General features: G+C 40.5%; 1 protein-coding gene across 2 annotated transcripts in view; it reads left to right on the plus strand.

Annotated features, from left to right (window-relative positions):
- Positions 1–27,782, plus strand: part of LOC122565297 (tyrosine-protein kinase ZAP-70) — a 100,547-nt gene that overhangs the window by 53,270 nt on the left and 19,495 nt on the right. For both annotated transcript variants that reach the window (XM_043721106.1, XM_043721105.1), the window contains 5 exons: positions 17,214–17,374; positions 21,149–21,287; positions 22,788–22,869; positions 26,001–26,032; positions 27,048–27,108. In XM_043721106.1, coding sequence (XP_043577041.1) covers positions 17,214–17,374; positions 21,149–21,287; positions 22,788–22,869; positions 26,001–26,032; positions 27,048–27,108 — 475 coding nt within the window. The remainder of the gene's footprint in view (positions 1–17,213; positions 17,375–21,148; positions 21,288–22,787; positions 22,870–26,000; positions 26,033–27,047; positions 27,109–27,782) is intronic.

The raw sequence follows: 27,782 nt of genomic DNA on the forward strand, positions 1-27,782 counted from the left end.
TTGCTGGGAAGCTCTGTTAACTCTGAACAAACTGATTGGAACTCAATACGGTGGGGTTTCTCAATGGTGAAGGGCAGTGAGTCAGTTGTCAGCAAATATGCCCATGCCCACACTAGGACTATAAATCAGAGAACATCTCTTAAGCATCTTTAGATGTTGGTAATAACGAACAAGCCTTTACTGGAGCAAGCCAGCATCATCTTCTGAATCATTCACACCATCAGCTACCAGGCTTATTTTTCTCTTCATAAGAACATTCCTTGATGTTGAATTGTTTACACATTGCTGCAATATAATGAATTTAATTCAATTTGCTCATTTTAATAAGCCAGTCATTATTCATAAGAACATAAGAACGAGGAGCAGGAGTAGGCCGTCTGGCCATTCGAGCCTGCTCCGCCATTCAATAAGATCCTGGCTGACCTTTTCATGGAGTCAGCTCCACTTAACTATCCTCTCACCATAACCCCTAATTCTTTTACTGTTCAAAACAAAATCTACCTTAGCTTTAAAAACATTTCCTGAGGAAACCTCAACTACTTCACTGGGCAGGGAATTTCATAGATTCACGACCCTCTGGGTGAAGTTTCTTCTCAATTCAGTCCTAATTTAGAGGCTATGCCCTCTGGTCCGAGTTTCACCTGCCAGTGGAAACATCCTCTCTATTTCTATCTTATCTATTCCCTTCATAATTTTATATGTTTCTATAAGATACCACCTCATTCTTCTAAATTCCAGTGAATATAATCCCAGTTTACTCAGTCTCTCCTCAACTCCAGAATCAACCTGGTGAACCTCCTCTGTGCCCCCCCAAATGCCAGTATATTCTTTCTCAAGTAAGGAGATCAAAACTGTACGCAGTACTCCAAATGTGGCCTCACCAGCACCCGAGACAGCTGCAACATTACCTCTCTGCTTTTAACTCAATCCCTTTAGTAATGAAGGACAAAATTCCATTTGTCTTCTTAATTATCTGCTACACCTACAGACCAACCTTCTGTGATTCATGCACAAGAACACCCAGGTCCCTCTGCAAAGCAGTATGCTGCATTTTTTTTCCATGCAAATAATAGCCTTTTTTACTATTAGTCCTACCAAAATGGATGGCTTCATAATTATTAACATTGTATTTCACCTGCTAGACTTTTGTCCACTCACTTAAACTATCTACGTCCCTTTGAAAAATTTCACAGTCCTCTGCACACTTTGCTCTGCCACTCATCTTAGCATCAATTGTAAACTTTGACACAGTACACATGGTCTCCAACTCCAAATCATCTATGTCAATTGTGAATAATTTCAGTCCCAATACTGATCCCTGAGGCACACAATTAGTCACTGATCACCAACCAAAAAAGCAGTCATTTATCCCCACTCTCTGCTTCCTGTTAGTTATCCAATCCTCTATTCATACCAATATATTGCCCATAACACCTTGCATCTTTATTTTATGCAGCAGCCTTTTGTGTAGCACTTTGTTGAATACTTTTTGGAAATCTAGATACACCACATTTACAGTGTCTCTATTGTTTACCATGCTCATTATGTCTTCATACAAGTCCAGTAGATTAGTTAAGTATGACCTGCCCTTCATAAACACATGCTGCGCCTGCCCAATGGGAGAATATCTATCTATATGCCTCACTATTTCTTCATTGATAATAGACTCAAGTATTTTCCCCACTGTAGATTTTAAGCTAACGAGTCCATAATTCCCCATCTGTTGTCTACCTCCTTTTTAAAACAGTGACGTCACATTTGCTGTTTTCCAATCTGCAAGAACTGCCCCCGAGTCCAGTGACTATTGGAAGATTACCACAAGTCCATTTTCTATTTCTCCTACCATCTCTTTTATTACCCTGGGATACATTCCATCAGGGCCAGGAGAGTTGTCTATCCTTAGCTCCATTAGCTTACCCAACACTACCTCTTTTGTGAAAATGATTGTTTCCAGGTCCTCACCTACTTTCGTCTCTTTGTTATTTTAGGAAATTTGTTTAGGAAATTAATAACTGGCAAGTTATTTGTGTTCTCCACTGTGAAGACTTACACAAGATACCTATTCAATGCCTTGGCCATTTCATCATCTCCCATAACTAAATGCCCCTTCTCATCCTTTGATGGACCAATGTTTACTTTATCTACCATTTTTCATTTTATATATTTCTGGAAACTTTTGCTATCTATCTTTATATCCTGATCTAGTTTATTCTCATAGTCTATACTACTTTTCTTTATAGTTTTTTTTGTGGCTTTCTGTTGACCTTTAAAGCTTTCCAATCTTCTAGTTTCCCGCTGATCTTGGCCACTTTATGTGCCTTCTCTTTCAGTTTGATAGCCTCCCTTATTGCCTTAGGCACCCATGGCAGATTATCCCTTTTCTTACAGTCCTTCCTTCTCATATGTATATACTTTTGATGAGCACTTTAAAAAATTGATTTGAAAGTCCTCCAATGTTCGTCAACTGTCCCACCATAAAGTCTTTGTTTCCAGTCTACTTTAGCCAAGTCCTCCCTCATCCTATTGTAGTCTCCTTTGTTTTAGCACAGGACCCTGGTATTGGATTTTATCTTCAAACTCTCCAGCTGTATTCTAAATTCAACCATACTGTTTCTTCCAAGAGGATCCCTAACTCTGAGGTTATTAATTATTCTTGTCTCATTACACGGGAGCAGATCTAGGATAGCTTGCTACCTCGTCGGTTTTGTACACATTACTTAAAAAGAATGTTTCACACTTAATTGGTTGATATTATGTGCATACAAATTTACAAACTATCTCTGAGAACAGAAGGACGTTATCAACTGATTTAACCATTTGAGATCGACCATGAAGATCTTGTACCCTTGAGGGCAGGATCTTGTGATTACCTTATGTCGGTGCGCCCCCTGGAGAGTTATCTTTGCAACAATTCAGATGTGAATAGAAAGAGATCATTGTGACAGAAATGAAACTGACTTACTGAATCTTAGTTTTGTGATAGTTGCCTCATTAAGTTATGTTGCGGTTTTCCAAATCTTGAGGAAGCCACATTAAAATTAATAGATACTGAATTACTGAATATTTTTGAACTAGAGTTTTTTTTTCAAATTTAACAGAATCTAGACACAGTTAATTTACATGGGCTCAATTGTTCAAATGAAGTTAGGTAAAAGATAGAATATTTGGATAATGAACCCTTAAACTGGCTAGTTCTAATTAAGTGAAAAGGCTTCCTAATATATAAAACATCTAAAATTATGAAGGGAATAGATAAGATAGAAGTAGAGAGGATGTTTCCACTGGCAGGTGAAAGTAGGACAAGAGGACATAGCCTCAAAATTAGGGGGAGCAGATTTAGGACTGAATTGAGAAGGAACATCTTCACCCAGAGGGTTGTAAATCTATGGAATTCCCTGCCCAGGGAAGTAGTTGATGCTACTTCAGTCAATGTTTTTGAAGCTAGAATAGATTTTTTTGGACAATAAAGGAATTAAGGGATATGGTGAGATGGTGGGCAATTGGAGATGAGTCCATAAAAAGATCAGCCATGGTTGTATTGAATGGCGGAGCAGGCTCAAAGGGCCAGATGGCCGACTCCTGCTCCTAGTTCTTATGTTCTGAATAAAAGAATGCTACATGGAAGGTGAAGTTTGATGGAGTTTCAGTGACGTAAGCTAAGGGGACATGTGGCAGAATTGAGTGATGAAACCTAGCTCAATGTGGAGATCATCATGCTCCATCTTTTATGCTTTTTATAAGTAGCAAAACATGTTGCAGCAAGATGCCAATTAATGGGGATTACACTTGTTCACATGAGAACTAGACGCAGGCAATTCAGCTTCTCCGCCATTTAATTTCTTCCCCTAAGCCATATGGTCACACTCTATTCCGCTTGCAATTTTTGGATGAGTTTTTGAATTGCTGTTAAAACAATATTTTATTATTAATCATTCATTGTTACATTGTAATTTGTCCATCAACGTGCCTATTGTCTTCAATTACTGTGCTGTCTTGCATGTTTTGCACTTTTCTATGCACTTTATCGTGCCCTGTGTATGACTGTACTCTCGTGTAGTATGTGTGTTCATAGAGCACCTTGGTCCTGGAGGAAGGCTGTCTCGTTTTTATTGGACCAGTTGTATATGGTAGAAACGACAAATAAAGTTCCTCTACTCTACATAATACGATAATGGCTGATCTCATCTTGGTCACAACTCTACTCTCCCACTCTCCATAACTTTTCAACCCATCACTAATTAAAAATCTGTCCATCGCCTCCTTAAAGTTACTCAATGTCCTGGGATCCACCATACTCTGGGATTGTGCATTCCACAGATTCATGAAAGAAGTAATTTTTCCTCATCTCTATTTTAAACCTGCTCCTCCTTATCCTAAAACTAGGACCTCTCATTCTAGATTGCCCCAGATGAGGAAGCAGCCTTTCTGCACTTACTTTGTCAATCCCCTCTAACATTTTACATACCTCAATTAGACTCCCCTCTCACTCTTCTAAACTCCAGACAGTATAGGTTTAAACTGCTTACTCTCTCTTCATAAGGCAAACCCTCATCTGTGAAATCAATCTCGTGAACTTTGTCTGAACTGCCTGCAATGCAAATATATCCCTCTTCCATCTAAATCCAACTACTATCGTCTTTTAAACTATTCCTTGTGAGAGTAAGTCCACCCATCTAATCGCTTTGCATGGAAATAGTTTCTTTTGAATTTCTTACTTGATTTCTTAGTGACTGCCTTATATTGAAGTGAAACTGTTTTCTACGTGTATCAGATACTTTCATGATCTGAAATCACCAGATTGTATTTTTAATGCCCAGAGAGAACAGCATTAAACTGTTTAGTCCTTCTTTATAGATATAATTTTTTCAATACGGTATCATTCTTCTAAATTATACATTTCTCTTCAGTGTGCACCATTATCCTCTTTTCTCATGTGAAGACCAGAAATTTTACAGGACTCTAAGTGTGCTCTAACCGAGATCATAAAAGTAAGGTTTTATATAATTTTAACAAATCTTCTCTGTCATTCAATATTATTCCCCTGAAAATGAAGCCTATTGCAATATTTGCTTTCTGAATGGCCTTATCAACTTGTGTTGCGACTTTTTAATGATTTGTTTATCTACGTCTCTAGATCATTTTGCTCCTCTACCCCATGCAGAATTTGGTTTGTCAGAGAGTATGTAATCTCCTTATTCATCGCATGTTAACTCATCATCATGAATCCATATTGTTGTCCATTGCCAATTACACACCCATTCTGCAATCTTATGTTTTTTTATTTCTCTAATTTGAGTATTTCACCTCTAACTTCAATGGTATGTTGGTTGAATAGTTGACTGTCGTGGGAACCTGATTGAGTAAGTAGTTAAGGCTATGTGTCTTATATTTTATCTACTATACAACATTAAAATCAGATCAGGTCAGTCAGTCATAGAGTCATAGAGATGCACAACATGGAAACAGACACTTTGGCATTGAGAAAGAATGTTGTTAGCCATCTGGGAATGTTTGCTGACCGTACAAATACACAGTTTCCTGCCCTTTTGGGGTGCTTACCACTCACTCAAGTGGATTCGAGCACAGGAACAGGAATGCCTTGCTGCAGTTTGTACAGGGTCTTTGTGAGACCACTCCTGCAGTATGGCATGCAGTATTCATCTCATTATCTGAGGAAGGATGTTCTGGTTTTGGAGTGAGTGCAATCAAGGTTTACCAGGCTGATTCTAGGGATGGCAGGACTGATGTATGAAGAAAGACTGGATCTCTTTGGACTATATTCACTAGAGCTTAGAAAAATGAAAGGAGAATCTTATAGAAACCTCTAAAATTCTAACAGGACTACACACAGATGTTCCTGATGATGATGGAGTCCAGAACCAGCATTCACACAGTTTAAAGACACATCAATAGACCATCCAGGACTGAGGAGAAATTTCTTCACCTCGGGAATGGTGAGCCCATGGAATTCTCTGCTACAGAAACAGGTTATAACCAAAACATTGAATATTTTTAAGAAGGAATAAGATATAGTTCTTAGGGCTAAAGGGATTAAAGGGCTTGGGAGAAAGTAGGAACTCTTGCTCCTTTACCCATGTTCCCATTTAGATAAAAGCCAACAAGATCTCTCGATCACTGTGCAGTTTTGGCATTATTCCTTTGAGCCCTCTTGTAAAAGGCAGGAATTCTCCATGGTGACAATCCAAAGCACAACATCAGGAAGGTTTCTCTTCTCTCCCCCACTTCCTATCAACATTCTGAAGTTCAAAAACTTTCTGGTGATGCTAAAATCCAACCGGCTGTTCAAGAACTGTGATTTAAACCCCATTACTTTAAACTATCCCTTGACAATAGGACATATTGCTTCCCATTGCCTCCTAGAATAATGAAAAGTTTAAATGAACTCTCCAAAATCTGAGCTACAGCCTCAAGACAACCCTTCCTCAGGCTGATCACATAAAGTTGCTCCAGGGCTCTCAATACCTCCAGACCACTGTTATCCTGGTCATCTACATAAAGAGTCTCCTGCATCCTCCAAGAACAACCTGGTAAAATGTAAAAAGGTCATGACAATCTATCTGTTCATTCCTATTCCTAACCTTCATGCTGTTTAGCATTGTTTCTGCAGGAGTTTGAGACAAAGATCCAAACAGAACAGTGTGGAGAATGGGAAGATAATTTATGCCTTTGCAGAGGTCATTCTTATGACCTTGATCGAGATTAGTAAGCTTTTTATTGGAATTTGAAAACCGAGGTATTTACGATTGGATAAAGATACGAGGTTCACTGTAACAAGGGAAATTTATTGTAAAAAACAGATTGAAGAACTTGCCAGCACATACTTTGACAGCCACTGGGATAAGGTGACAACCCACCCTTTGGATTGAAAGTCCTGCTCCAACAGACGACAGAGTTCTGTTACAAAGTCCTGGAACTCCTCTGCATGCAGTGCCTTGCTCATCCAGTGGAAATGATATTGAAGGCAATAGACTCTTGCCTTCCTGTTACTTGTTCCTCATCATTAGAGAATTCCTTTTACAACTTCGTCATGTGAAGGTTGTTTGCAGCTGCTGGAGTTTCCTGCTGGACCCAGGCTTGCTGGCACTTCTGTTCCTCCTCAGTTTGTCTCCACCTTTGCTGACCAGCAGCCACAGTGATGGTAAGTCCTTCTGTGGCTGCATCCATTGATCATGGTTCCAGTGAACCTGTGTGGGAAATATCGCAAGAACTCAGGAATTAGGGTAGGCCATTCAGCCCATCAAGTCCACTCGCCCATTCAAATCAATTGTGGCTGATGGAATGCTTCAATATTTTTTACTCACCCCATCCCAATAACCCTGTATGCCACAGGTTATCAGAAATTCACCAATCACTACCTTGAACATTCTCAAAGACTGAACCTGCACAAACCTTCTGTGGTAGAGAATTCCAAAGGGTCACAACTCTCAGAGTAAGATAACTCTTCTTTCTCTCTGACTTAAGTGGCACCCCCCTAATTTTTAACCTGTGCACCCTTGTTTTAGACTCCTCAGCCAGGGGAACCATCTCACCTGCATCTACCTTGTCTATCCATTTTAAATATTCATAGGTTTGAACAAGATCACCTATCATTCTTCAAAAACTCTCGTGAACACATGCCTAGTTTATCCAATCTCTCTTCATTGGACAGTCCTGCTATCCTGGGACTAAGTCTAGTGGAGCAGGACATGTTTTCAGCAATATGAGCAGTCAGCATTCACATCACAGCCAAGTGATAGGTTACCATAATCCTCCATACAATGGAACATGTAGTACTCAGATAAGAAGGCCATGGATTGTCTCTACACAGCCCTCATTATTTCCATATATTTCTCATTATTTGGAAAAACAGAAATGTTACTTTAATAAGCTGAAGAGGAAAAGAGAATCTCCTTTCATTGCATGGCCAGTAATAATGCTTTTTAACTTTAAAATTGTCACTAAGGCCCTCAGTAAGGTTAGAAGAATTTCTTTGTTCAGCACTTGGAGTATTTAGCCTCATGGACCATATGAAGAACTTCTGTTGTATACATTTAAAGCAAAAGAGGATGCAGAGTTATGGTGAGAGTCTGGGGCAGTGGATTAATCTTGGAATGCTGCGGGAATCAATGGTTAGAGATACAATGAGCTGAACCAGTTCCTTCTGGGGTTACATTTCTCTGGCTTTTGTCACTCCACCTCAGTCACCTCTATCTTCCACCAGGAGAGGGAGCCATTGTTTACTTTGAGCATCTGCAGCAAATTTTTCAAATTTCTGTATTGACCTGATTAGAATTGTCAAACCAATAGAAATGGTGCTTCTGGTGAGCTAACAAGTAAATCCCAGTGTTCACATTGAGCTACAGTTCAAATTAAAAAGTAGTTGTAATTTTATGTTTGATAATTTTACTGTTTAAGATTGAGCATGCAGGAATAAATAGAAGATAAATTCAATTGTGCTTCTTTCACACTCTAATTCCCATCTTGATTTATTAAAATTGTTTTCTTTCAAAATATTCGCCTAACCAGTCAGAGCTCCCCAATATTCATAAAGAGGACTTGAAATGACCGAATCGGCGAAAAGTTAGGCTCTGCGGAAAATTGGTGACCTGTGTGAAATTATCCCGAGCATACTAATTGTTTCTTGTCTTGTGCAGAAATAGAGTACAAATATTATAATCTTTAAGTCCCATGGTTATTTTAACTTATTTTTGATTCCTATGACACGCTTCTGGGGCAGGTGGGGGCTTGAACCCAGGCATCCTGGTTCAACGTAGTGACACTATCACTGCACCACAATAGTTCCCTTTAAGTCATGTACCTTGAGGTTTGCATTTTCATTTGTGTTTGTCCATATTCTATGAAATGATTCACTGCCTAAACTTACTAAACATGTCCAGATCTATTTTCCACTTGGGCAGCTGACTGGCAGAGCTTGTAGGTTGGCTCCCTGTTTCAATGATAGGTGTCTGCACGATTTTGAGGCTGTCCAGTGGAACTGAAAAGTTCATATTAAAGCTCCCAGTGCAGCTTGAAAAAATAAAGCTTCAAGGTCACTGATGAGGGAAGTTGGGGAGACTTAACCCACGCTGGTAAGAGCAGACACAGATAATCAAAATCAACATCAGATTACTTATTTTGTCAGTGCTGTCAGGGATTTTCCACGCAGGTGAAGAGAAGAGAAAGTGAGAGACAGTCAGTTTGCAATAATTAAACGCATTAGAACCAAGTTGTGGGCTGTAAGCTGGAAACTTCCCTACCATTTTATCCTTTAACGTGTTTAAGATATAGTGGAAGACATTTCACAATGGCAGTTATTCTGCTGCCGTATGATTTAAAGAACTCGCAATAATCATTCTTCTGCAAAAACAATATTCAAGACAATCTAATCAGAATCATCTAATTTTCCTGAGGTGATGGTCTTTTATTGATGAAGGTGCTCAGTAAACTGATAACAAGGTTGTAAACAGAAGAATATTAGGTGACTCCATAATCAGAGAGAGATTTTCCTTGTAGTTCTCAATTATGTCATTTTAAAAAATTTCCACCCCTAGTTTCAGCATGTGATCTATCTCATCATCGTTACAGACCCCAAATCCTTGCTCATTTACCTAAACTAGTTCCTGTTCAGAAGTAATGCTCACTGTTTTTAAGCATCTGGAAACAATCCCAAAGCAGATTTAATCTCTTTTGGGAAGTATCTGCAAATAATTTTCCACATGGTGGAATGTCAAAGGGGACGATGGTGGGAGAAAGAGAGCCCAATGTCCCTGGCCACATATTCCTGCAGGTAGGATTGGCGACAAGAAATGATGGAACACAGATCATCTGTAAAATCCTACAGCGAAAAGTTAAATCATGTGCAGCAGCAAAAACAATAAAATGCTGCCACTTCTGGGAATTTGAAGTCAGCATCTAAAATGCTCAGCAGATCAGGCAGGATCTTTGATAACTGGTTAATTTCTGTTCTGGTAAAAGTTCATCAACTTGAATAATTAACCTATCTCTTGCTCCCTACAGATGGTGTCAGACCTACTGGATATTTCCAGCATTTGTTATTTCACTTTAAATTATGAGGACAGGTAGCATAAGCACTGCTTGCATTCCCTTACATTCAGAGGAACATGAGGCGATCTAACTGGGGTGTTTAAAGTGACAAAGGGAGAATCCAGAACAAAAGGACATATTCTTAACAATAATGCTAGAGCATTTTCACATTAAGGGTAGTGGAAAAATGAAACTATTGCTTTCAAAAGGCTGAGGGTCCTGATTGAATTCAAACTTTGAAGACTGAAATTGATATATTTCTGTTACAATGAGATGTCATCTCTTCCTACTCAACTTCTAGTTTGTAGAGGAACTCTGCCCCTCTATTCACCATAGAATCTCTGCAGTGTGGAAGCAGGCCATTTGGCCCATCGAGTACACGCCTACCCTCTAAAAAGCATCCCCGACCCACACCCCTCCCCTATCCCTGCAATCCTGCATTTTCCACGGCTAATTCACCTAAGTAACACATCTTTGGACTGTGGGAGGGTAATGGAGCACCTGGAGGAAACCCATGCAGACATGGGGAGAACGCACAAACTCCACGCAATCACCCACGGGTGGAAATGAACCTTGGTCCCTGGTGCTGTGAGACTGTAGTGCCACCATCTCTCCCCGTAACTCCCCCAACTCCCTAAAATTCACAGAAACATTCTACCCCCTTGTTGTGAGACGTATCTTGCCTTATTCCCCAGTAAACATCACCCCTAATCCAAACTCCTCCTTTTTCTTAATCGCAGTAACCATGAAGTTCATTATCTGAGTTTCCTGATCATCCAGAACCATGTGACAACTGTAGCATAACGGCTTCCCCGTGGTTAAAGACTTTGCATGCAGAATCCTGCCATGCGCATATCCTCACTGCTGTACACCCATGCACAAACTTTCTTTTCACTGCTCTAAGTCCCGAATGCAGCTTCAATCTGACACTGTAATTTCACCTGGGTTCAGCCTTTGGGTTGCAGACAAGTATCTATCAAAAGAACCAGGATATCCACTTGCAACACAGCCAAAGCAGTATTTATATTTTAACTATTTCCAAAATGGAATTCAGTTTTGTCAAAAGCCTGGTCTTCATTCTATGTTTGAGTCGCTCAGGTACAGGCAATGAAATGATATCAGGAATCAAAGCATCGATAATCTCTCAGTCCTATCTGGCAGCGCAACTTTTCAAATCTTATGTGAATATCTTGTTCATGCACAGAGTTTACAAAGCTTACAGAGAGACTCAGGAATTCCTCCAAGGTCACAGATCCCCAAAAATGAGAAACCCTATTTGGTTCAATATATGAAATGAAGGAGCATTTTAACATTGAATATCTTTGATTTTCTTTGAAGCTTGTACCTGCAGAGATATGGATTAAATTTAAATTTGATACACATGATTACTCTAGTGAGGGAATCTTTACTGGCTGCCAAAGGAGCCTTCATCCCTCATCAATGACATCTGTAGAACCAAATGTCCCCAGTTGTTTCATTGATGAGTTACTATGATGCAACCAGATCGTCAGATTCAACCTTGTTATGTTGTCTGTGTGAAATTTGCACATTTTGCCTGTGTTTGCATGGGTTTTCTCTGGATGTTCCAGTTTCTACCCACAGTCCAAAGATGTGCAGGTTAGGTGAATTAACCAGGCTAAATTGCCTGTAGTGTCAAGGCATGTGCAAGCTAGGTGAATTTGCCATGGGAAATGCAGAGTTGGGTGGGTCTGGTGGCTCTTCAGAGGGTTGGTGTGGATTCAATGGACCCAATTTTCTTCTTCCACACTGTATGATACCTAACTTTTAGAATCGAACTCTTGGGGCCATCTTTATGTTTTCTTTGGCTAACAGTTGGCAGGCTCTGGGATTTGCTGGTGGAAATCCAAAGTTCGCCTGCCATGTATATGCCCTCCCAGCTGCCCTGCCCAGTGGGCACTGACAGACACAATTATGACCCAGTTACTGGGCTCATGGCTCATGGACTTTCAGTCCACATATGTTCTGCTCTGAACTTATTTTTGGCTTTATGGAAGGAATACATCACAACCAAACAGAGGTTTTCCAGTATTTTACACTGCACGGTAACACTCAAAAACCTCAATGATTTTGATAAAGAAGTTGGTTTTTAAACATTTTAATAAAGGAAGTGAAGCCAATCTTTTTTCTTTGCCCTCAAATGTTTTCATCGTATGTTTTCTTATTTTGTCCTGTGTTAGCTAACATCCTAACATCACTTCCAATTTGAAGTGAGGTGCAAGTTTTATTTGGAAAGTTTTGATGGCCATTTCTAGCTCATGTAGAAAACTCCTGGCCTCACTTAGAGCTATGTTGTTAGAAGTCAGAAGTCAGTAAAAAGAGGTGCAAATTCACATGGCCCAGAGAATATCTATGAAGAGCAGGTCTGCATGACCCCAAAAGGAAATTCATAAAAATAAACAAATCAGCATTTTGGGGTCTCTTTTGTCTCCATATTTGATCCTTGGTGGGTTGGTCTGGCTGGAATCTCAATGTAATTTGTCACTCGTGGATGCTAATGTTAAATGGCAATTGCATGAGAGGTGGTCCCATTGATGATGATTTCAGCAGAAAGTGGCTGGGGCAAGGATTCAACAATCACCAATGTATCCTGATCTCATGGAGAGGGGTTAATCCCGATGGTGAGCTGGTGGGAAGCAGGTGGTGATTGGGCAGGGGGGATCTCAGTGAATGGTCAGGAAGTGGAAATCAAATGGTGGTTGGAAGTTTTAACAGGGGTCATTGGCGATGTGTTTACCTAACACTACCTCACCATTCTGCCTCGCTCCCTACCCATTACCCTTCCCCCCCTTCTCTTTATCTGCAGCTCCCCCTACCCCACCTCCATTCCTGAAGAAAGATTATACCCAAAAAAGTTAACTTCTTCATCTCCTGATGCTGTCTGGCTTGATGTGCTCTTCCAGCCTCCCCTGCTTGTCTACTTTCCTTCATTTGTTACATTCCAGAACTGGGAAACCAGGCCAAAACGAATTGGAAATAGAGGTACTTGTTAAAATATTTGAACAACAGCCTCATTTCCAATTATACACTGAGCATCCTCTCACATAAACAGAAATTTTCACAAAAACAGGAACGTCCACTCCTTGTCCCAACTGTATTATTGAATTGAATGAACTTTATTGTCACATGCATTCGAATGAATACAGTGAAAGGTTTGCAATGTCACCACTTATGGTGCCATTTTAGGTACGAGATACCTAGGCACAGATACTTAAGCATTTTGTATAAAATTGAAAAATAACAAATAAAAAAAATCCAGCATAAAAATAAAAAGAAAATAAAAGTACTCAATTTACAATCCTTCCACTGCAGTTCGTGCTTTTAAAGGTAAGTCAGCAGATTGTGTTCCTGTTTCAGATTTGTAATCACTGAAAAGACTATCGCGCCCTCATTCAGGGGAATTTAAATGGACCCTGAGATAATTATTTATGCTTATCTTACCGACATCCCCACCAAGCCCTTTGTGTTTTACCCCATCTTCTGTCATCATTCTGCTTTTAAAATCACATCATGCCATTATATTTTAACATATCTAATCTTCTATCCTATTCTTCCAAACTCATTGAACTTGGTCAGTGACCTGCCCCTTTCTTCAAGTTTTTAAAAGATACAGTGGAGGTGGGTCGAGTGCATACAGTCATAATTTTTACCCTGGTAATATTCCTGTGGGCACCTAATGGTTAGCACTGCTGCCTCATAGCGCCAGGGACCTGGTTCTATTTCAACCATGGGTAACTGTCTGTGTGGAATTTGCACACTCTCTCCGTATCTGCGTGGATTTTCACTGGGTGCTCTGGTTTCCTCCCACAGTACAATGATGTGTAGGTCAGGTGCATTGGCCACTCTAAGTCACCCATAGTGTTCAAGGAAGTATAGGTAAGGTGTGTTCACCAGGGGAAATGCAGGGATAGGGTAGGGGGATGGGTCTGGGTGGGATACTGGGTTGGTGTGGACTTGTTGGGCTGAGTTGCCTGTTTCCACACTGTGGGGATTCTATTAAAAAGGTACAAGTTTAAGCTCCTTAAACAGGTCTTCCCATTTTCATTTTCATACAGTCAGTGGAATTGCAGTCAGTCGAAGTGGTTAATGTCTGACCAACCCATAATTGCATATTTTACACAAACTAATTAGATTAGATTAGACTACTTACAGTGTGGAAACAGGCCCTTCGACCCAACAAGTCCACATCGACCTGCTGAAGCGCACCCACCCAGACCCATTCCCCTATATTTACCCTTGCACCTAACACTACGGGCAATTTAGTATGGCCAATTCATCTAAGCTGTACATTTTTGGACTGTGGGAGGAAACCGGAGCACCCGGAGGAAACCCACACAAACAAGGGGAGAATGTGCAAACTCCACACAGTCAGTCACCTGTGGCGGGAATTGAACCCGTGTCTCTGGCACTGTGAGGCAGCAGTGCTAACCACTATGCCACTGTGCCGCCCACCAATGCTGCAATCATTGAGGAAAAAGCAGAGAATAATACACTTAAATGAAAAGTTTCAAGATGTTAAATTGAAGAAGATTGCCTGACTTAGCTTTTTGATAAAATTTTCCTCGGCACTTTTCTTTGCACAGCATTTACTCAGAAACATTCTTCTCTGAATCTAAATTGAAATTTAGTACTGTATTGGGAGAGATTCTCAGCATGCCTTCACTTCTTTAGTTTCAGAATGCTTCCCTACCGTCTGGGGAGAAGTGCACATTCTTCCAAAACTGCTGCTACTCCCACTTACTTTGCACTGACAAGGATCAGGAGCTGGTGGGAGGGGAAAATCACAGGTATAATGAGACGATGCAAGCTTGCTATCTGCAGTGTGAGCACAAATGGCAACCTCAAATTTCATCCTGTTTAATAATACAGCAATTTCAGCAAACCTTTAGGGGGAATTTTAAGACGATACGGGTGGGTGAGTTTCTGTGGGAGTGGCATGTTTGAAAGGCTGAATCCATGTGCATATCTGGAGCTGCTCAGGGTCTGCATGGATCTTCAGTGTATGTCAACCAGGGTTAACTGAATGTTACTGGACTGCTGTGACTTGCACAACCCTGCACAGCAACGATTCCTGGAGCTTCAGAAACAGGAAACAGATGAGTCTTCTGCACCCTGCAAGGACGAACACCAGTGGCCAAACACATCACTGCCAGGGATGGCTGAGAAAGCAAGATTCAGGTTTGGTTAAAGTGCAAAATCTAGTTGCATTGAGTGCTACATCCAAGCACGTCATCCTCCACCAACCCAGCAGAAAGCAGACCTACACAGTCTACAATTCATCCCCCTCACTCATTATCTTCAACCTTTTGTTTTTCTCATGATTCATATGACTAAAAACTACTTTGCGAGATACCAGACAAAAAAAAACAAGAGGGAACGATAAAATAAATTTTACTGTGGAGGATCCTAAATGAGAAATGTGACAGTGTAACTAGAAATCCTTTCCCTTCTGTGATACTGCCCATGTGTTTTCAACAAAGCGTGGGGCAGACTGCTTGAATTCTAAGTCTGACTGCCTTATGTGTTCTTGGCCAGCTGATGCCCTTTGGGATTGGGGTGCAGAAAAGGTTGCTCTGTTTTCACCTGTGCAGGTGTAGCCATCAGGACAGGAGGAAGCATTTGTAACTTGCACTGTTTGTGGGAGGTATGCAAGAAGTTGAGGTATTTTGAGCATTTTCCAATTCCATGCTCTCATTCTCCATCTTCAATGGCTCACTTGCATTTCCTATGGAGTAAGAGTCAGGGAATTACTCTGCTGCCCTCCAAACGGGCTCTGAAGTATTTAGGTAATTTTGTTTTTGTCGATTAGGTGGCATTTTAATCATGCAAGTTATTGCTGAAGACAATCAGGTACTTGGTGAACTGCTTCATTGGCTGCTGCATGCTGTTGACTAGTCTTTGTCTCAAAGTAAACATCAATGTAAGGGACTGAGACATCTTGGCATTGATAGATGAGATAGATACCTCCGTTCTCCCTCCAATCTGAAGGATAAATAGAACTCACATTTTTGCTGCTGCTCCAGAATGCTGCCTTCTTCAACATACACTCCAGAACTTGCAGGGTCAAGCGTCCATTGCAGGAACTTAGACAGATTGCTGTATCTGTCCCCAAAAATGTGCCCCTTTGCTTCTTGAACTGGATTGGATATACGCTTGATGCAGGCTCCTTGCACCTTGCATAAGAAATTATACAGACAGGCTGCCTCCACTTGGCCTCCACTCCACTTTAACTTTTTAAACAACAATCCAAGATGGACTTCTATGCAGCCCCAGCAAGACCTTACTCTCAAAGATTCCTGACCAGACAGATCTTGGAGTGTCTGAACAATGGCAGCACTAAGCAGGAGTGCTGGCTATTGCTTGCACTGCTGGTAAGTCAAAGAGGTGGCAGTCAGTGACAAAACTGAGTGTTTGGTCTGAAATCTCGTACGAACCAGGCCAATAGGCCCTTCTGAGGGACAGGAAGAGAATTCTGGACAGTGAAGGACAAAAGATGACAAATTGCATCGGTGGCTCCCCAGTTGACACGGGGGATCCCGGTGGGAAACCTATTGGATTGGATAAATGTTGAGATGCGATCCTTAATTGCCAACTTTAGGGCCTCAACTGAGCCATGGGTGGGCTGTGGGCCCATCAACTCCCCTATCTACTGCCCATAAAATCCTGGAGGGACTGATGGGTGGACTGGTGATGGGCACTCAGCCAAGGTTATGTGCCTGTGGTGTCTGGTTCACTAAATAGCTGCCTGTCTCAGGAGCTCCATTGAGCTTCATGTGATTGAGCAGTTGGAGGTGGTGCTTACTCAGAGTGAGTCACCCCCTCACATCAGTCATCGTCCTCCATCAATAGCACCTCCTGAATGCTATCTCTAAGACTTGTAGCAGATTCAAGATATAATTTGCAGCAAACAAGTCAATTCAAGTCAGGCCACTTTAAGTATCATACAGCCCCCATAACTTAATTTGCTCAGCAGTTAGTTGGGAAGCCAGCACCTTTGTGCTATCAAGGTCAGGCATGCTAAGACCCAGACTTTCTCCTGCATCTCTTCCCAATGGATGAAACGATCTTTCTCAATTGATGAACAGTTTTTAGTGCTTGCTGGTTATTTGGGATTGAATTTTAATGGAGTTTTATTCTGTTTCTCTTTTCAGGGTGAAGCATTGGAACAGGCAATTATCAGTCAAGCTCCACAATTACAGAAGCTGATTGCAAGCACTGCACATGAGAAGATGGCCTGGTACCATGGTCCCATTAGTCGTGGAGATGCAGAACGACGCCTATACTTTGGTGCACAGCCAGATGGGAAATTTCTGTAAGTTTTGCCTTTCTTCCTTATACTTTCAAAGTTCTTCTTAAATGACAGCATTAATCATGTGATGGGTTAGATTCTGAGGGATTAGTGCTATGACACTTTTGCTGTAGTGCAGGACACCTCTACACCATCTCATACACCAGACAGAACAGTTCCATCAAAACTGCATGATCCATACAATTCACAGGCTGATCAGAATAGTGCTAATGATGTCTGGACACAACAGATAGAATTGAAGTGTACCAATGTACCAAAGTCCCGAGTGTTACTATCATGTGATGGATATTGGAACTGCACAACTGACGTTATGGAGGGAAGCCAGGTGGCGTCAAACAAGCAGCACAACCACCATCTATTGTAAGGCCCCTAAAATTACCTTCATTACTATCCGTGTCTAACTTTAAACTCCTTTCACAGGTCATTGGGCCAACATGTATGAGCTTTTTCCAGTGCTAAAACAAGTATTCAGGTCACTCTGAGTGCACAGACACTATGCTCAAATGTGGTTTCCAATGAAAACCGGATGCTTAAAGACACTTTTAATAGACCACGCAAAATATTGGGGCCAGTATTTCCGAACCTTGTTATGTGAAGTGACAAATAACGAAAAAGCCAGGAGGGAACTTAGTGACATTTAGTTTAAAGAATGGGGAAGATTGCAGAGGAAGATTGTAGTAAATATTCCAATATTCTTCCTCATTTACTGAACTTCCACAAATAGAAATATACCAAAGTCCAAAAATTGCCAGTAAAGTTACTGGCTTCAGTTTGCTCTGGTGAAGCAGCAGAAGTGCAATGTCAGGACACAGCAAGAGGAACTTCAAAATGGTATACAGCTTCAAAGAGCAGTTGAAATTTACAAGGGAATAGGAACAAAGGAAGCTCCCTGAATGTGTAAGGCAAGCACCTGGAAAACAGGGAAAGATATTAACATACAGTTTTGTAGAGTGTGGCTAAACAAAACTGGAAACATAAAAAAGGGGAACAAACTTTTATAGGGGCAACAGCAAAAAAAAAGTCAAGAAAATACCCCTTAACCATAAAAAGAAAGATTGCAAGCTGACAGTCTGAAAGAAACAAATAACAATCATTCTTGATTGCTGAAGAGAAGGAATTCAAGCATTTCAAACAAAAATATGGAGAACCTCATTGAGATATTGGGTGATCCATCATCCAGATATCAAAGGATCCTTCCGAGATTGATCCAACTCTGTTTACACTCTTTTGTAGCTTAAAGACTAGTGCCATATGCAAATTTCCGATAGTTTTCAAACTAGGAATACTGAATGAAGTTTGAGAGAAAAGAGAAGGGACTCTGACCAAAGTCTTCACATCATCTTAAATTACAGAACTTTCTTGGACTACTAGGATGGTTTCAATATAGCAGGTTCACCCAAAATAGGAATCAATGATAAGCCAAGTATCTATAACTAGATCAGATTTAAGCTCCGCAGTCCTGCCACATCCAGTCTTATTTAATTGGTGGACAATTAAATAAGAAGGAGGTTCCGCAAATATTCCCATCCTCAATGGGAAGAGCCCAATGCATCAGTGCAAAAGAGAAGGCTGAAGCATTCACAATAATCTTTAGCCAGAAGTGCTAAGTAGATGATCCACCTCGACGTCCTCCAGTGGTGCTCTGCATCACACATATCAGTCTTCATTCCATATGATATGAATACATGGTCAGAGACATTGGATACTGCAAAGGCTATGGGCCCTAGCAACATTCTGGCAATAGTACTTGTTCTCCAGCACTTGCTGCTCCCCTGGCCAAGCTCTTCCAATACAGTTATAGCACTGCAAGCTATCCGAAAATGTCCAGTATATAGAAACCAGGATAAGTCCAACCCAGCTAATTACTGCACCATCAGTCTACTGTCAATCATCAATAAAGTGATGGAAGGTGTTTCCAACAGTGCTAACAGTGCAATAACTTGCTCAGTGATGCCCAGTTTGGGTTCCACTAGTGCCATTCAGCTCATGACCTCAAACATGGATGAAAGAGTTAAATTCCAGATGTGAGGTGGAAGTGATAGCCCTTGACATCAAAGCTATATTCGAGTATAGCATCAAGAAGCCCTAATAAAACTGGAATCAATGGTATCAGGGGGCAAACTCTACACTGGTTAGAGTCATACCTGACACTTAGGAAGATGGCCGTTGTTGTCGGAGGTCAGTCATCTCAGCTCCAGGACATTTCCGCAAGAGTTCCTCAGAGTAGTGTCCTAGGTCCAACCATCTTCAGCTGCTTCATCAATGACCTTCTCTCCATCATAAGGTTAGAAGTGGGGAAGTTCGCCGATGATTGCACAATGTTGAGCACCATTTGCAATTCCTCAGACAGTGACACAAACAATGTCCAAATGCACCAAGATCTGGGCAATATTCAGGCTTGGGCTGACAAGTGGCAAGAAACATTCATGCCAATGAATGCCAGGCTACAACCATCACCAAAAAAAGACCCTTGACATTCAATGGTGTTGCCATCACTGAATCCCCCATTATCAACACCCTGGGGGTTACCATTGACCAGAAACTCAACTGGACTCACCACATGAACACAGTGGCTGCAAGAGCAAAGTCAGAAGTCACATGACACCAGGCTATAGTCCAACAGGCTTACTTGAAATCACAAGCTTTTGGAGCACTCCTCCTTTGTCATGTTCACTCCTCCACCACTGATGTTCAGTAGCAGCAGTGTGTTAATATTGACAAGATGCACTGAGGAATTTACCAAGTTCCTCATACAACACTTTCCAAACCCATGACCACTTTCACCTAGAAGGACGAGGGCAGCAGATGTATGGAAACACCGCCACCTTCAAGTTCCTCTCCAAGCCATCCTGACTTGGAAATGTATTGTCGTTCCTTCACTGTTGCTGGGTCAAAATCCTGGAATTCCCTCCCTTTGGATCAACCCACAGCAGATGGACTGCAACTATTCAAGAAAGCAGCTCACCACCACCCTCTCAAGGGCAACTAGGGACAGGCAATAAGTGCTGGCCAGCCATGACACCTACATCCCACAAAATGAATAAATAAAAAATCCTAGCCTTGCATCATTTCTAGAAGGTGTAAAATGAGATAAAATTAATATTCGTTTAGGCAAATAAAGTCCAGTAAAGGAAAGCCAACAAGAATTTGTAAACAAAAAATCCAAATCTGACAAATTGAGGAGAACTTCAGGTATTAATGAAGTTCATCAGTAAAATAAATGGATGGGAAATGCCTCTGTAAATTTTCAGAAGGTATTAATGATAAAATAAAGGCACAGGATATTAAAGTAAATAGCTCCATGTCCAAACTGTCGGTCGGATATGTAAGTCTGTGTTGAAGACAAGGGGAATTTAAGGATTGGTGCAATACTAAGGCCTCATCATTACTGCCAGGAAACAGGGTGAGACACAATTATTTGCAACCTGAGGTCACAGATGAGTTGATCATTCAGGGATTCAAATTCCTCCACTTACAAAATATTGTTGTTTCTTGAATGAGGTAATGTAAAACAAAACATGTGTGCAGTCACTTACTCTTGGGAAAATCCAAGTTCCAGATAGGTCTGGCACCTCACTTCACTCCTGATCTGTAGTTTGTGTGAGCTGGTGATGTAATTCGGAAGATAAAATATGAATTCAGGCCCTTTAACTTTGAAACCTTCAGTCTTACTTTCTTGTCAATGGCAAACAGTTTATCTCCACCTTTCCTAAATGATATTAAACATTTAAAAATAACTGTTTAATTAATTTCTAAGATTTTATTCTTATGTTCTAGGGTGAGACAGCGCAAAGAGGCTGGAGGATATGCTCTTTCTGTATTATATGGAAAATCAGCCTACCATTACATTGTAGACTTAGACAAATCTGGAAAGTTTGCCATTCCTGATGGATCAAAGTTTGATACTCTTTGGCAGGTATACAATAATTACTCTGAACTCATTGGGTATGGAAATCCCTTGCATGATGCTGTGTTAGTGAAGTTCCCTGTGTTACTGGCCTTTGCCTGCCTTATGCATCAGGAAGTTTTAAGTTAACATTATCCGGATGCCATACTATCCAAGTGGTAAATGCATTGCTAGACTACACAAGACCAGACAATACAGTCACAGATTACTCTGCAAACAACAAACATCAGACATGCTAGATGGGCCCTGGCACTGATATGACTTAAAGTTACAAGCACCCAAGTTGCAGATAAAATGATTTTCAGAAAATTCTGCTGTTGCAATGTGTCTGGAGGGTTTTTGGTGGAGTTGTGGTGAGCTTGTGGACTTGCCAGAGAGTGTTGCTGCATTAATGAGGTAGAGAAGTAATTGTCCTGTGCTCACAAAAGCTTCAACACATATGGCAGCTCTAGTGGCAGCATCTCTGAATCAGCAGCACAATAGAGTAGAGGCTGCAGGAAGGGCATAATGCCCTCTGCCAACCTGGCAACAGACTTCCCTACATGCCTTGACAGTCACAGGATGCTGTTTGACAGAGCAGCACCTTGTATGCCCATCTCCTGAATGTCACCCCCATTAAGTTCCTTATCTGAGTTCACAACAGCAGAACTCCTCAGTATTAGGCTTCCTGGTGAGCTGGCAAATGACCTTTGCCCATGCCTTGACTGGAGCCTTTCATGCTTGGCGATGTGTTGAGCCAAAACCCATATTTGCTCCTAGTATCAGTATCTAAGCTGGTGACTCCAGTGTCAAGACTAGTGGAGGGGCCTCTTCATCAGTGCTTTGTTATTCTCTCTCTCTCTCTCTGTCTCTGTCTCTCTCTCTCTCTCTTTCTGTCTTCTGGGCTACTGTGACCAGGCAGGAGGGTGTAAGGGGACATTGGGGGGCAAGAAGGGCCTGGTCCATCATATCATGGAGAGTGACTTGAACCTGGAGCTTCTGGTTAAGAGGCAGTATCACTACCCACTACACATCCACAAACTTAAACTTGGTGAAACCATTCCCTGTATTCACTGTCATTTTCATGGAAGGTTTTCCTTTAAAGTGAATATTAGGTTTATGTAGTCAGAGGAAACATGTTAAAAATATGAGATTTACATTACTTAAAATACAGAAGTAGTATTCATGGCCTTAGAACTATTTTAGAGTTCTTCAAAAAGACAAAATCTGTGGCTTTAGATCTTCATATATAAGAGTTTCTCCTTACCTTGGTTTTACTGTCTAATTTTTCAAGTTATTTCTACAGTTCCCCAGTTCTTGTCCTCTTGACTAGTAAAAACAGCCTGCTTCTTTCTGTGTTAATCTTTTACATTTCTACCATAACCCATTATAATTGATTGTCAAGAAGCATCAAACTAAATTTGTCACAAAGTGGCTAAACTTGGAGCTGCGGTTTTCAATCAATTGAAAAGTTGATTTAGTTGTACATACTTGTTCAATGCCACCAAGCTATGTATTTTTGTTTTAAAGCTGGTGGAATATTTAAAGCTCAAGTCTGATGGGGTGATACACGTATTACGTGAAGCTTGCAATAATCCAAGTCAACCTGCTGGTAAGTCAAAACATGGTATTCATATGTTGATGAAGCAACTTCAGTTCACCTTCACTAATTAAATAAACAAGATACCAGGGGTGCAGATGTATTAAAAATAAATACAATAACTGATTTTGTTCTCAGCCGCAGAGAAAAAGAAAGATCTTGTTCTGTGCTGAGTTAATTTGTCTGAACTGGGACTGACATGCAGGGGGTCTTGAAAAAAACATTTAGGTGGATAAATCACCTGATCAAGTAACGCAAGACACTATAGTAAGTTAAGGAAGAAATTGCGTGCCCCCAAGGAGAGATATTTGTATCATCTAGAGCCATGGGTGAGGTGGCAGAGGACTGGAGGGTGGCTAATGTTGTGACTTTATTTAAGAAAGGCTGTGAGGAGTAGCCTGAGAACATAGATGGGTGAGTCTGATGTCAGTGGTGGGTAAGACGTTGGAGGGGATTCTGAGAGATAGGAATTACATGCATTTGGAAAGGCAAGGACGGATTAGGAATCGCTTTGTATGTGGGAAATCATGTCTTACAAACTTGGTTGAGTTTTTTGAGGAGGTAACCAAGAAGATAAATGAGGGCAGAGTGGTAGACAGTGTCTACATGGACTTTAGTGAAGCCTTTGTCAAGGTTCCACTTGGTAGACTGGTTAGTAAAGTTAGATCACTTGAGATTCAGGGAGACCTTGCCAGTTGGATACAAAATTGGCCTGACGGTAGGATGATCTATCTCAATGATGAGAGGAAGAAAGCATATGTGATGGAAGGAGAGGATAATACTCCTAATGCATATGGAGGAGAGTGGTCTGTTGCCCTTGCAGATTATATAACCACTGACTATTTGAAAGATTTTCATATTTGAGGAATGGAGACCTGTACAAACATCTCTTGCGTTAAAGCTAATTATTGTACACAAGTTGTAAAATATTAAAGTTGTTTATCTTTACTGGCTTTTTTGCATTTAATTAGGATATTGAAATCATAAGGTCCTGGTTGTTCTTTGACTGTTTATAACAACAGTAGTTTATGTGAGAAGTGGTGGATGAATTCTGAGGATAGCAATGCATGACATGCCATATTCCCATTGTTTATCCATTACAGAAGAACCACTGCTGGCGGTAGTTTCTGACTTTGTTGCCTGGATAGTATTGTGGCAAGATAGATTGACCATCTGTCATAGGAGTCGTCACTTTTACTTCTGTTAGAAAAATAAAGTAATGATCAACAGTAATGTTAGAGTACAAATCGGCCATATAATTTGTAAAATGAACAAATATTGTAAAGAGTTCATGAAGCATGGATGTCATGTGGCTGTCACACTGACCTAGAAGGCTGGATTTTCTTACCAATACTGAAGAATGTTGTCAGATGGTACAATGCAGTGTATTCTTTGAAAGTGTAACTGTAACCTTTTCTGATCTGGCAAGGCCAGTAAACATTTTCCAATGTTGGATAACTGTATGTGGCGCAGTTGAGTTGACACAAATTGCCCTAAACATCTTTTCCAGCAGCCCACATTCTTACCCGAACAAAATCTCCCTCCACAAGAGGGAGCACCTCCACATCAGAATTTGCAAAGTGGAAAGACAGTGGATCCTCTGTATGTAATTGCTGGAAAATATTGGCTCTGTGCATTAGAAAATACAGTGAGGAAGCCTATCTCTTCAGGCTGCTGAGCAATTTAAACCTTGCTGCATCGTTGTTGACTGTTCAGCTATTTTCCACACCAAATGGTAACACTGGCAGTGAGAACTCTAGAGTTTCATCGGAACATTCATTTGAGACTAAGTTGGTTAGTTCAGTTGGCTGGATAGCTGGTTTGTGATGCAGAGTGATGCTAGAATATTGGTTCAGTTCCCACTCTGGCTCATATTATCATCAAGAGCCTGCCCTCTCAATCTCTCCCTTATCTGAGATATGGTGATCCTCATGTTAAGCCACCACCAGTCACCTCTCTTTATTGAGAGAGCAACCAGTAGGACTATGGCAACTTCACTTTTGCCTAATTTCTGGAAGCACTCCAGACAGAATGAAGCAATTAACAAGGCTACTGACATACACCTAGCAACCTTACTATTGATGTGGTCTGAGAAAATGCATGACATGCCATCAGATTTATGTCTTTCCTTTGCCTTCAATGAGGAAATCTGCCCTGAAGTCAATCCTTATCATCCCCCAATCCCCCAGAAAAAAGCACTGGGTTTGTGAAGAGGAAACCACATTTCAGGAATCTGTGATAAACTGTTAGAAATCTAGAGGTTGCATTATTCCATTACCTTCCTCTCATTTGTCATCAAATTCTTTTCCTTTTTTGTCATCGGTGGGTCTGACGTGTAAAAGCATATCACAATGCACAAAAGTTGCAAAACCAAGTCACTGAAAAGCCCACCACACAGACTCAGATTTTGCATGCCTTTTTTGGAGTACAAATTTTATGTTGGACATTGCTCCCCTTAGTGCAGAGAAATATCGGATTTCTAATAAATCGGCCAGGCTGTTCATTTAAACAAGTAGATATGCCTGGTCTTATGTGTTACATTGTTAATGTTCTGACAGAGAATCAACTCAGTTCTGAACTTCCTTAACTAGACATATTTTCTTTGAATTATCTCCTCTCAAGTAGGACAAAGACTACTCAGGTTATGAAATAACTTGCTTCTCTAAGATATAAACACCCGCAGTTATTACCTGGAAGTCAGGTAATGTCATTCCATGGTATGCATTTACAGTAGCTATATGAAGTACATTAACTTTTGCATTATGTTGGAAAGATGCAGGGGATGATATATAATGATGTTTCCATGTTAGTTCATAAAGGATTTAAAATGAAGAGAAATGGTATGAGTTCCTGATGACTTGCCAATAACCCTATGAATTTAATTAACTTTTGCTGAGTATGGATCAGTTGTGAACAACACTCACTTGACTGAAGATTTGAAGGATTTAATAGAATTAAAGACTATTGAGGAGTTGTCAGCTTTTGAGAGGAAGGGAGGGGGAGAAAAGGAAGAAAAAAGAACTTTTTCCAATTGGATTTTCTAGTATGACAACTTTGCAAAGGCAAGTTTGAGGAAACATACAACAGAAAAATCTCATAAAAGATGTCAGCTTTATTCATTTTAACTCATTTATACCTTACAGAACCAGTGAGACCACCTTCACTTCCTCCTAATGTAAGTACAAGTTCAATATAATAGTAAAATGTTCAACCTTTGTGCTTTGAGATCATACAACTTGACAGAACCAATAAATCGTCGCATTGTTGACTTTTTGAAAACAATCCTCATTTAATGGCAATTCCTAATTTTGAAAAAGAATTTCAATAATTATCAACATCTTTTCATAAATACTATTATGCATCTTGTTTCAACCACTGTTCCAGGTGGAGAAATCTGTGACAAGCAACTTTTCCTTCATTATATTGGTGATGACCTTATGTTTATTCCTGTTAGTTTCTGGTAATGACTGAAGTAAATAGATTTTTCTCAGTTTGACTTACTGCTCCAGTCCTGAATGGGTTACATTTTGCCCTTGCCAATAGAATTTTTTTTGTAACGGGATTCCACATTGGAATTTGCAATATTTGGAAAGCGTTTTTTGCCAAGTGTCCCCTGAGATGTTGGACCTGTGTAAGGAAGGCAAGCACCTGAGTACGTCCTTCACTAATCATTTCAAATCGTTTTTAAGCACAGAGTGGAGATTGGACCAGGAATTGCCAGTTACAACATTCATTGCTATATATAATCAGGAGAGAAAATAAAATTAAAGGCGAAGACAAAATACTGGATTAAAAGGGAATTTTACAAAAAATGTAAACTTTCCACAGTAATCAAAATCTGAAGGGAATAAAGTCTGGATTTGTAAAAATGAATCCTCATTTGGAGTAACATTGCTTGGCATTAATTAAGAGTTATTTGCCTTGAATGAACATACACCATCTAAATTATCACAAATTTAAGAGATTTAGAGTATTATTTATTTTCAGCCTCATGTTCAATTTTCCAGCTATCACAGTACTTCATTCCTAAGTAAAGAATAGGATGAAAATGGATAAGACAGCCATAGCCTCACAGCTGTACTTGAGACCACAAACTAACTGTGAATAAGGCCACAGGAGGTCATCTAGCCCTTCATAAGTAATGTTGATGACTTTGCTTAAACTTGATAATATCTGTCCTTCATTTTCAGCGACAAAGTGCAATCAGCCTTGCTTGTAACCCAGATGGATACACGCCAGAACCAATTGGAGGTGAGTTCAGAGTAGCTCTGTATTAAGTTGGTTATAATAGAGTTATGAAGTTAAATGGCAGATCTTTGACTGCTGGTGTTCTTTGTGGTCACATTTTGTAAAGTAATAATTAGAGAATGCAGCTTTAGGAGTCAGTCTTATGGGTTTTGGCAAAGTGTCAGTTTTACTGAGTTTCCTGGAGGGTTTTATCTCCACAGGTCCTAGAGGGTTCTGACACCAGAATTATAGCAAACCAGCCTCATTAACTCAAACAAAAACAGAGGTTACTGGAAAAGCTCAGCAGTCTGGCAGTATCTGTGAAGAGAAATCAAAGTTAACGTTTCAGGTCCAGTGACCTTTTCTCAGAATGGCCTCATTAACTACCAATCCTACCCCTATGGCACCATTCACATCTGATTCTAGCCCCATTCTACCACCTACTGTTGCTGGAACATGGCTGGAATATGCCGGAATTGACCAGCGTCCCTGCTGCCACCTTTATCTTTACCAGGTTGTTGTACACCTGGAAAAGTACTGCTAGTTTGGAGCTGTCCTGCACATTTGCTGCAATTTGTCCCAGACATGGCAGAGAAAGGAGAATTGGCATCTGGATGGGTATATGAATAGGAAGGGATTGGAGGGATACAAGCCAAGTGCTGGCAAAATGGATTAGATTAGGTTAGGATATCTGGTCA

Source organism: Chiloscyllium plagiosum, chromosome 31 (assembly GCF_004010195.1).
Source record: "Chiloscyllium plagiosum isolate BGI_BamShark_2017 chromosome 31, ASM401019v2, whole genome shotgun sequence".
Classification (NCBI taxonomy): Eukaryota; Metazoa; Chordata; class Chondrichthyes; order Orectolobiformes; family Hemiscylliidae; genus Chiloscyllium; species Chiloscyllium plagiosum.